General features: G+C 33.4%; 1 protein-coding gene across 1 annotated transcript; it reads right to left on the bottom strand.

Annotated features, from left to right (window-relative positions):
- Positions 1-3,359: 3,359 nt before the first annotated feature.
- On the bottom strand, positions 3,360-11,988 carry LOC122530180. The gene is made up of 3 exons (XM_043656916.1): positions 11,890-11,988; positions 5,301-5,684; positions 3,360-3,831 (listed from the first exon to the last, which is right to left on the bottom strand). Exons 1-3 carry the CDS (start codon positions 11,902-11,904, stop codon positions 3,793-3,795), a joined length of 438 nt encoding a protein of 145 aa, XP_043512851.1. The 5' UTR covers positions 11,905-11,988; the 3' UTR covers positions 3,360-3,792.
- Positions 11,989-12,224: the final 236 nt, after the last annotated feature.

The following is a 12,224-nucleotide window of genomic DNA, read 5'->3' as shown; positions in this document are numbered from 1 at the left end:
ATATATTATAATTAAATAAATATTATCTATAATATATAATATATATTATAATTAAATGAATATTATCTATAATACATATAATATATATTATCTATAAATAAATATTATCTATAATACCTATAATATATATTATAATTAAATAAATATTATCTATAATACATATAATATATATTATAATTGAATAAATATTATCTATAATACATACAATATATATTATAATTAAATAAATATTATCTATAATACATACAATATACATTATAATTAAATAAATATTATCTATAATACATACAATATACATTATAATTAAATAAATATTATCTATAAATCAATACTTAATTAATAAACATTATCTATAAATAATTTTATCCCTATTAATTATATAAATAATAATTAATAAGGATGAAAGACGAAGAATATTTCACAAAGCGAAAGAAAGATACGATACACTACTGCTTTTCGTTCTCCAGCGTATAAAGTCTTCAACGAACTCCAAAGAGAGAAAAAAAAAAAAAAAAAAAAGGAAAAAGAAGAAAAAATGTAAACGCAGGTGTTATCTACGTTCCACCCTCTAGTCATCCTCCCATAAAGCCACAACGTAAATTATCCTCAAGACCGACATTCCGACGAATGTTTGCCATGATCCACCTACCATCGACGCCCTCGTATTCCTCCTCCAAGGAACACACGAGCCACTCGAACGACCACTTTCTCCTGCTCGCGAAATCGGGAACGATCCTCTCTCTCTCTCTCTCTCTCTCGTTCCTCTCGTTTTCCACGCTCCGTATCCGCGAGCACAAATTCATTAACGATCGAAGGATCCCCCGGCGGGAGCGAACAATGCGTCGCCTAATAGAAATCAAATCGCCTTGCCATTTATAACGACCCGCCTCCCCCTTTGTTCCCTTCCTCCCCCCCTTCCCGCGTTTCTTTTCTTTTCGTCTGTGGACCTCCTTCGCGCCGCTCTTTTTCGCCCATCACGGAATAATCGAACAAGATTGATGAGGACCGCGTGACTGGCGCTTAGACAGAAGAGAAACACGAGAGTCGTTGCGTTTCTCTCCCTCCTTTCGATCGAGTTCGTTCCCTTTCGTCGAGTACGATCGGGACTTGTTTCTCTATTGGTGTCACTCTCAGGTACTTTGACTTACATGGTACAGGGACAGTCTGACATTTTAAAAAAAAAAAAATCGATTTCCTTTGTTTTGTTTTGAATGGTAGTTTTGAAGTCTCAGAAACGAGATACGAAAGGTAGCTTTTAAAACGACTTATTTTCGGAGTTTCGACTATGTTATTGTAATATATTTTATTATTAATAATAAATCCGCGGATGCAGGATAATTGAATTTGTATCACTGTTATGTTATAAAATCGTGCGATTCAAAATGTCACTTTTGGTGAGTCCGAGTATCAGGATTCGACTTGGATTCCATTTCGTTGTGAATTTGTAGTAAGAACTGCGAGCCGCGATATATAGTAGTAAAAAGAAGTAAGCAAAGGATACATACGATATGAAAAATGACGTTCTGAAACTTCTGAACGCGTTTTTCTCGAAACTTAGGTTCTTAGAAACGGTGTGGCAAGATATATCTAACCAACCGATTACTGTGAAACTACGTATCTTTGGTATAACATTTACTAGGGATTGACGATCGAATGTTTTTTAATTTTTAACAGTTTCGAAAAATACAAACAGAAAGCGTAGAAATTTTTGATATAAATTCAAAACAAATAGCTGCTGTTTTCATAATTTTCACAAAAATGAAAATGTCGTCAATGCCTAGAGAACATTGTTACCTTTTGTTGCAGCTAATCCTGTTTGGCTGGAATCATGCACACCGACAGGCAATATAAAAAAAAAACGTTATGTGAAAGGATTCTTTTTCTTTTTTAAGGTTGCTTTTTATAGTTCATAATGTGTTAAAACGAACCACAAAAGCTCATGTCAATCAAATATTTTTTTTTACTAGCCCGTCAAAGATCCATTCACGTCACAGAGAAATGAGTCTTAAAGTAAAGTAAAATACCTAGAGTGACACCAAGAAGAAACATGGTTATTTCTAATCACTCGTTGGTATCCGGAAACTGTGCTTGCCGATTTTTTTCGATCACGATCCTAGGGAGATCCTTTCTGAGATCGACGAATGAGGATTTCAAAGTGGGAGCAACTATTATCGCGGCAAGTGTTGCAAAGAGTTCGAGAAAAATTACGGAAAGGAAACAACAGTCGACGTTGGTCAGACAGGAAGATGACTCGTGACTCGAGATAGTGGAACTTGAATGGGAGATCACGTCTCATCCATCATATTCTTGTTTCTGTGGCTGGATATCCACACGAGGTACAAGCTGCTCGATAACGAAACTCGATCTCGAAGAAGAAGCGGTGGAACGAAAGATATTTACGAAAATATCGGCATTTACCAGTCGTTACAAAATAAAAAATGGTTATAAAATACGAAGAAGTAATATATAAAGTAAAAGTCATAAAGTACGAAGGTGTTTTGGTAAATAAATTCATTTTGCATCTCCTTGTGTTCTACGACTGGTCGAAAATTGCTCCTTTTTAATACGATTCCCTTTCGTCTCAATTTCGAACGCTCGATTTCTCTCGTCACAAACACGATCAATATTCGTTACCATCAAAATTACACGTACCAGCGAACGAAGCAAGGATAAAACACTATCGATGCGTGGCTCGTTCCGCCAGGCTCGTCGGTAGTTATAAATGGACCTTTAACCGTGACATCACGCCGCTTTTATACAGACACCATGCTCCTGACAGTCTGGAACATTTGGGTTTCATGGTCGGGATTTTTTTCTCTATTGTGTGCAGGGATCGTGTTTAGAAAGTGCGTGTTTCACGCGTCGAATATATACATTGATAAATTCTAAACAGTGGGATTAAATTGAAAAAAATTCCTAAAAATTTCGTTATTAAACTGTGATATTTAAAATTTGGTAAGAAAAATCGACAAGTTCCAAGACTCTTGAACAAAGTCGTCGGAATCTTCAAAATCATGATCATGAAAACATTTTTTTTTTCATCGTTTCTACAATTTTTCTTGAATTTTTACAATTTTTCTAATATACAAGTTTTCTAAATAACTTTGTTTTTTAAGTATAATAATTCAAATTGTCGATCATCTTCCATCATCGTTATTGGTTTAATTATGCTCTTCACTGCGTACGGAGTCTATCCAAATTACAGGCAAAGAAAATTTGCACGTGCAAATGTAATTGTATACAGGTTGAGTCTTCACACATTTAAATTAGATCAACTGGACATTTTGTAAAATTATCCGTGCTTTTATGTACTACTTTTATATACTACTTTTAGTACTACTTTTAGTACGTTTTGTAAAAATAAGAATAAAGAGCCAAGATAATGGTCGAAAAATTGGAAATAGGACAAAAGCATGCTTTACCACAAGGATTCAAGATGATCGAAGGATGATGATCTACAATTTCACAAAAACGTCGCTCGTTTCAACTCGATATCTACTAGTTTCGTTATCTAGAAACTTTCGAGTCGTGGCGGTTGATAGGGAGAGCCGAGGTGAAAACGTAATTAAGAACGCAGCCGATTAAAGCGCGTTGCGCGCCGCGGGACGGTGAAGTAAAAGGCGAAATAACCGAGCAGGGGCTCCATGTGTGGCACGGTTAGCAGCCCATCCATTTTTCTGACTGCTTGTTGTTTCGCGCCGGGGGTCCCACGAGAAGAGAGCCGCTTCGATCTCTCCCTGGACCATTCTCCATCCGGCTGGTCCGAGGCGAGCCGTTCTCTCTTGAAAAAAATCATCGTCCACAAGTAGCTTCAAAACTTCGAACGTTTCTCTGAAATCAAATCAAATTTCCTGGGTCATTTACTGGAATCGAGATTCCCATATACATCGCCCTCATGCTTGTTTCAAAAGTGGAAAAAGAAAAAAAAAAATTAAACGACGTGCATAAAGAATAAAGAATGTTATTAAACATTAATACATAGTGAAAATGGAAACATTTACATTTGCTGTAACTTCGTGAGAGAAAAAAATCGAGCATCGTAAATTTTGAGAGGTCTTTGTAAAGTCGAAGCTTTCGTTTTCAAGACCGTCGTGGATTCAGTAATGAAAAGGATTCTTTAGTGTGTAGAATTTTCGAAAGAAAAGGTATCATCTTTGGAAAGAGAGAGAGAGAAATTATAAATATTAAATTACGAATAAAACGTTTGTCTAATCTTATATTTCTTGTTATTCTTTGTGATAGCGAGTCACGTTTATGTGGTACAAATTGAAAAAGAAAGAAATTATAGTGGCGCGCGATTTGGGTTAGAATTTTAAATTTAAATTTAAATATTAACTTTAATATTTAATTTAATTTATAATTTAATTTAATATTTAAATTCAAAATTTAAATTCCATAACTCGAATGTTAGAAAGTACAAATTGCAATAGAAGATTTCAATACTTTACATCCAACATAACGTCACAATCACAATAATTAATCCCTCTTGAGATCCTCACGATGCAATATTCTTGCAGAAAATAAAAATTCCTTTAAACAGTATTAATATACATATTAATATTACAAATTTCTAAACGTTTCCAGAGAACCACAAAATAAAAAGATCTATACTAGCAATAAGAAAGTAGAACAATAAATCAAAAAAAGCGGTTTCACCTTTTTTTAAATTCAATTTTCAAACCCTCAAGGAGTTAGAGAATCTAACTAACTACGCAACTGACTGCGGACCATAACGAGTGACCGAACCGTATACAATAATTCGCCTTCTTTCTTGAATTCATCGCTATACCACCGGATAGAAATTAGTAAAAAGTAACTAAAAGTAATAAATTTATTATTTATTTTGCCTTAGTTGTATTTAAATATCTTTGGAATTGAGAAAATATTGCAATTTTGGGACAAAAAGAATTCTCGACGTGCGCGACACGTCATTCCAGCGCAAGAGGTTAACGACAACTGATTGCGGACCATAACGAGTGACCGAACCGTATACAATAATTCGTCGCTTTCTTTTTGAACTCGTCGGCACGATATCACTGGATAGAAATTATTGACAAGTAATGAATTTACTATCTGTTTTGCCTTAAATATACTTAAAACTAAGGAAATACTACAATATTTTGGGACAAAAAATTCTTCGTGGCACGTCATTTCAACGCAGGAAGTTTCACTTTGATGAATATTGTAGAGGCGAATACTTCTTGTTCTACTGCTCCACAGGACACAGTCCAATGCCAATTCTAATATTCTACGAATCTGAACGAAATTCCAGAGTGAGAAAAAGAAGCGAGTTTACTCACTCGAGGTAGGGAAGTCGGATCGATAGCCCTGTTTTCCCCGGTATCTGCAAGAAACGTGGTCCTTTCGGGACGTTCGTGCCGAAGGCGTGAAATGGCCCGGGACAGGAACTGCACGGAGAGAACGAGGCGCGGTGGTGACGCCTCGCAGAGTGGTGTCGCGTCGCGTCGCGTCGTTAAGACGCATTGCTTCCACCGTTGGTATCCGGGCATTTGTCCAGGACGACGCGTCCAGGAACTGGACTGCCGGCTGGTATGCTGGTATGGGGTAGGATTTAGTGGCTGGCTGCCGTGCGTCTCCGGAATCGTGTTAGGATTTTCCCGGAATCGGAGCGTGCGCCTCCTTCTTTTCTGTTTCTCGTGCCTTGGACGTCGTTGCTTTTGCTGCTGGAATTAAAATGAAATTCAAGTTACTAGTGAATGCACGATCATGGTAAATTTGGTGAATACAGGATTACACACTTGAGTGTATTATACACTATAATGGTATATTATTACATGTAACAGTAATGTAATACATAGTATACTTTTGTGCTGTGTATTATATGTGCATGTATATGTAATAGAAATGTTTGAATGTAAGTATGTATGAACTATATACATTTCCGTTATAATAATGTTTCTGCTATAATACATAGTATATTATATTAGTACATTATACTATAGTACACTAGACTAGATAGTATATTAGTACACTAATTATATTATGTTAGTTATATTATAATACTACAGTACATTATACTATTAGTACACTATACAAGGTAGTCTAATATATTTATATATAATATAATATGTAGTAGATGGCACATACAGTACCCAGATGTAGTTTATAGCATATAATATACAGTAATGTGTACAATAATTATTTTTAATTGTAATAATTATGGTAGTAGATATTAATTAGATACAAAGATACTATATAGTATTACTGTACTATATTATGATATAAAGTAATATTATACTATCTATACTATATTATACTATATTATACTATAAAGTAATACTATACTATACTATAGTATATTATACTATATTATACTATACTATACTATTATATTATACTATAAAGTAATACTATACTATATTATAGTATACTATATTATACTATACTATACTATTGTATTATACTATAAAGTATAATACCTATAATACTATAATAGTATAATATCTATAATATTAATATTAATGGTATATCTATAATATTGTAATACACCATCGCTTTATATTTTAATTTTCATTATCTACTTTTCATTATTGTTAATAATTGTAATACACTGTAATATTTCTTTTAAATTTTATTATCATATATTATGACATGCATATATTTTATTATTGGAATATTATTATTATACATTATATCGTATGTTACATCACAGGAACATTATTATAATACATTGCAATATTAACTACAATAAAGAACGCCGAAAGAGGCAAAAGAAGTCGTAATTCAATAGTATAATATCTATAATACAACTATAATATAGTATATTTACTTTGTAGTTAACTTTATACCTACTTTTCGTTATTCATAATTGTTGTAATATACTGCAATATTTAATTTAAATTTTATTATTGTATATTACAATATACAATATCATTATTATACATCACAGTGTATATTATATTATAACAATGTTACAGTATTAATTGCAATCAAAAGAAACTGCGAAAAAAGCAAAAGAAGTCGTAACTCAAGGGGTTAAATGGTACCATAGTTCCTTGTTTTCCGTGAAACCGAACGAACAAGCATCCCAATTATCATCGTTCGCGTAATTGCTAAATAATAATACAAAAGGCCGAAAGATAACGATCGGTAGTCGAGAGTGGAACAATGAGGGAATACGGTTCTTTTTTTCCCTGGCGAGGTTTAATTAATCGGAAAAAGTAGGCGCGATAATTTCATGGTAACGTCGTACTCGAACGCGCGATTGCGTAAGAGATTGATCGTAAATCGCTGGATCGGCCGCCATTTTGCCGAGTGCCGCGGTGGCGCCTCGGTTTCCGCGACGCGACATGGATCGTAAATCGCGAATCGAGTAAATTTATTCTTGCAGATAATTTTCCTGGACGTGTGACGATTTATCCTCCGCAGCATACTTCGTTAATTCTGTGTTTGCTTGCGAGAGAAATAGACTTGAATTGAGAAATTACGACTATTTATACACCAGTTTGAAATTTGATAACTAATATAATTGTTTAAAAGATTTTATACAAATTTTGCTTTTGATATACTACGTTAACACTACCAACGTGATCAGAGTGATCGATTCACAAATTCTCGGATGAATTTGACAAATTTTACAGACACGTATATTTTTAGAAGACACGTAAACACAAGTGTCCTCTATTACTTGTCACAAACATTTTCCTGTTCCTTGTCCACTTTAATTTCTCCGATATAAGTTTTCAATGTAGTTTAGTCGTTGAGTATCAAAGATTCATTGTGATTATCATTAATAAGAATAACATCGAGATAAAACTATTAAGTGAATATTGAAAATAATTGCAACCATTTAGCCCGATGAAAAATTTGGGAACTAGTAATTGTTAGTTACAATTAATTCGTTCTGAATATCAAATAAGAATAATAATAATATTATAATAATACTAGTAAGAATAATACAGAATAATGAATGTTAAGAGAATAATGATTTAAAAGTAATTATTCCAATAATAATAATATTATGATAATACTAATAATACAGAATAATAATAATATTATAATAATACTAATATAAGAATAATAATAATATTATAATAATACTAATATAAGAATAATAATAATATTATTATTAATATTAATATAAGAATAATAATAATATTATAATAATACTAATAAGAATAATACAGAATAATGAATGTTAAGAGAATAATGATTTAAAAGTAATTATTCCAATAATAATAATATTATAATAATACTAATATAAGAATAATAATAATATTATTATTAATATTAATATAAGAATAATAATAATATTATAATAATACTAATAAGAATAATACAGAATAATGAATGTTAAGAGAAAAATGATTTACAAGTAATTATTCCAATTATTCTAAAATTCGGGAGCTAATAATTGTTATAGATAACTAATTAGAGATTATGTACAAACTCATTGTTATTAAAATATACAGTGAATGAACATTCGTAATACTAAAGAACTATTTGTATTAATTATTTTCAATTATAATTAAAATGTTTTTGTTAATTGAAATTAATGTAATGTAATTCATTAAGTATTTTTGTAACGATATAATAATACAAATAAGACAATAGGGCAGTAATTACGTAAAAAAAAAAAATTCCAATATAAAATATATATCTTAATATCTAATGTATACTTAATCTAATATGTATATTATATATTGTATATGTCTAATTACTGTACATATAAGATGTATATTATCGTGTCATTATTTTATTTTCATTACAACATACTTCATTTCATATTTATTCTAAAATACGATACTGGAATGACAACCATACAAAATGTATACTCCAATGTTAACTTGTTCAGGATTTCTTCTCTACCGATGTATTAACAAAAAATAAAACAATGGAACAATAACCATACAAAATGTACACCTCGCGCTCTCCATCTCTTCGTAGTTCACGTGTGCAATTAAAAATATATATACAACGGCGGAGCAATAATTACACGAAACGTGTGTACATGTAACATTTCAAGTTACACGATGTTGCACAGACAATTAACGCAACAGCGGCGAGAGACCGATTGGAACTCGAACTCGAAAAATTTCCAAGGGATAAATATAATACCGACGTGTGCGCGTTATTCCACACACGTAAGCCCACTCGTTGAAACGTATCCGCGCGAAACTGCTTCACCTGGACTTTTCGCAGAAACTGGAGGCGGCGTTAATTACGAGGATCCACGAAGGAGATAACGCGATTCCGAGACGATGGTAATCGCGAGGTGGGAGGAGGGGGAGGAGGGGGAGGAGGGTGGGGGGGCGCCTCATTGTTCGCTCCGCGGCCTTACATAAATGCGCATACAGACGCGGCAATTACTTAGCGTAATATATATAAAGTATCGTGCAATTACTCCGGCAACGGCGCTCGGCTCGATCTTATCGCGCGGAAAATCTGATCGGACTGTTTAACCGGGTATCGTTCTTCGTTTTATCCGAAAACAAACATCGTACAGCTCGCGACGCGCGTGGAACCTGTTGGCTGTCGAATTTTGCCACTCCCCTTTCCCGACAGTGAACTGCACTTCAGGCCTGCTCGAATGGAATTCGAAAACGCAATCATTCGAACAGAAACAGACTAGAGAGCGAGACCGTTAAAACTTTTCGTTACTGTCTCAATGACAGATAATAATTTAGCGACGAGTCTGTAAAGAGAGGGAGAAATTGCTTGAATGATGCATCGTCTTGTTCATCATCGATGTTATCGGATAATCGGATGCTTGCCCTTCTTTCAAGCACGCGAAGTGTTTCTTTCTTCTTTTTTTTTTTTTCTCATATTGCATATTTGCAACTTGTGTGCACTAAAACAGAGATTTATATTATATTGTTGAGTCAATTTTATTTTCATTAATTAAATAATTGTAATTGTTTATAATATTATGACAATACAACAATATAAAAATTACTTTAATTTTCTGTATATGTGTTTTTATATTTACTATGTACTTTTCAGTTATATAAGTATATACAATACGCATATATAATTGATATTATATATTAATAATAGTAATTATTATCATTTGATAATGATTCATTTACAAAGTTACAGCTCTAAACAGTTCGTTACTTCAGATTCAAGTTAATTCTTATCTTTATCCCAGGCAAAATGTATCCGAGCCTCGGTAAGAGTGTAGAGAGCCCGTCTCCTCTCTCAGCGTACTTGACCCGTTGGCTATTAATCTCCGTGTGCCATCAACCCCTCTCGATCCCACAGGAGGCGTTTCCCAACTAATATACGACGACACGACCCACGCCTCTATCGGCCACGGCCTAACGAGGACTGACTTTAACGGTTAAATAATATTGCTTTGAGCTCTTTCTCCACGAGTGCCACGGAAACATCTATCGCGGAACAACATCGTAGGCAATTCACTTGCGAATCGACGAGCAGGCGAATAATAAAGGGCAGCAAGGATTTTCACAAAATCGTGATGGAAAACTGTTTCATACATATCATATAAAAAAATATAAATAATATATATATATATATATATATATATATATATATATATATATATATATTAATAAGATATTTTAGAAACAAATTTATTTTTTATATTACGTACGTACACACATGCTATAGTGTAAGCTAAAGCGACTGTGTTCTTTTTTTTTTTAATATATATGTTGTATCTAAAACGTGTAAGATTGTTTCATTAAACTATCGCTCTTTATACAAAAATTTGTATAGAAAAACGAAATCTTTCAAGTTTCTGACAGCGTTCTCCTGATCTCGTTTCTTCTTCATTCGTTGAACAAAATTTATAACCATCAGAATTGGTATCGCGCGGCAGCAGACAGAAATTCGCAGCCTCGTTATGCTTTACGATCGTCCATGTAAAACAATGGAGCGGCTCTGTCGGTTTTACAAGCCACGGCCGAGCACACACAGGTGGATCGTGGTTATTTACCGCGCAATAATCGTTAACCTCGGCTCGCCCGTGTTGCGCGTATTTCTTCCAGCAGCTTCTTGCCGTGCCAAAAAAACTCTCTAGCCTAACTGTGCAACGACCTTTCTGTTCCTCGTTCGCGGGAACGTTTCGTACGAAACTGCGGTGACGATCGTTCGTGTCCTCGTGTTGGGTCGAAATTTCTTATGAATATCAGCACGACAGACGTCGTATATTTATATTTCATTGTGTGTCTGTTGAATTGTTGAACGTTCGTTCGTCCAATATTTCGACAAAATTCGTGCTTGTTTGTTGTAAACGATAGTCGGCTCTCGTTGTAAATGCGAGCGAATATTCATGTAGTTTGAAAACCGAACATGGACGTAATGATCATTTAGTAATTACTAAATCGCGAGTTTTTATATTATTTATAATTCGAAGGGACAAAAATTTATAGAATGTACTTAGTATATCAAAATATCTAGATTTAAATCTTCTTTTAAGAGACTTTTAAGAGTTTACAACTTGGTGTCGCATTCGAAGTGATTCGAATTTTCCGCCATATCGATTCGAGGAACTCGTCACTGCGCATGCGTCTGAACGGAGGCGTCTACATTTATAAATAGAGTGTGGACTTTTATATATTTAAATTTTATATATTTAAATAATATATATAATATAAATAATAAATATTGACAAATGAAGACATAGTTTTTCAAAGGAATAAAAATTACATAACCTCTTTGACCAAAGTTTGACTCGAGGCGACTCGAACTTCGAATTTCGAAGTGATTTAGATTCCATTACGACGCACTGCGCATGCGCCCCGATGTAAATACCTAACCTTTATAGCGTGCACTTTTATAGTTATAAATTACGTTGAAGAAATATGAAATTTGCTTTATCTGCTGAATATTATAATTAACACTACTCTGAATGCTTTATATCCATAGTTTTACATATTTTATACATTATATGCATTCACGTACCTGCAAATTTCTCATGGATGCATGAAGAATTGCAGCTCACTTGCAAGAAATTTCTTCTTTACTTTGTTCCTCGTTATTAACTAAGCTCTGATTAAACAAACACGTTAATTATATTCATAGAAATATACATATAAATGCATGAAAACTCGTAGATTCCTTGTAAGGATTAGACGCGAAGACGCATACGTCGAGACGCATGCGCAATGCGCAGTGTTCAAATTGTGTACTCTGAATCTGTACACATGTATGGCGAACGATTCGAATCGTTTTGAACATGATACGAAGTTTAAAACATTTCTATTATCTACTAAATATATATATTGTAATTAAAACTT

Source organism: Frieseomelitta varia, unplaced genomic scaffold, assembly GCF_011392965.1.
Source record: "Frieseomelitta varia isolate USP_RPSP 00005682 unplaced genomic scaffold, Fvar_1.2 scaffold_133, whole genome shotgun sequence".
Lineage (NCBI taxonomy): Eukaryota > Metazoa > Arthropoda > Insecta > Hymenoptera > Apidae > Frieseomelitta > Frieseomelitta varia.
Note: the sequence above shows the minus strand (reverse complement) of the source record. Positions and strands in the feature narration are given on the sequence as shown.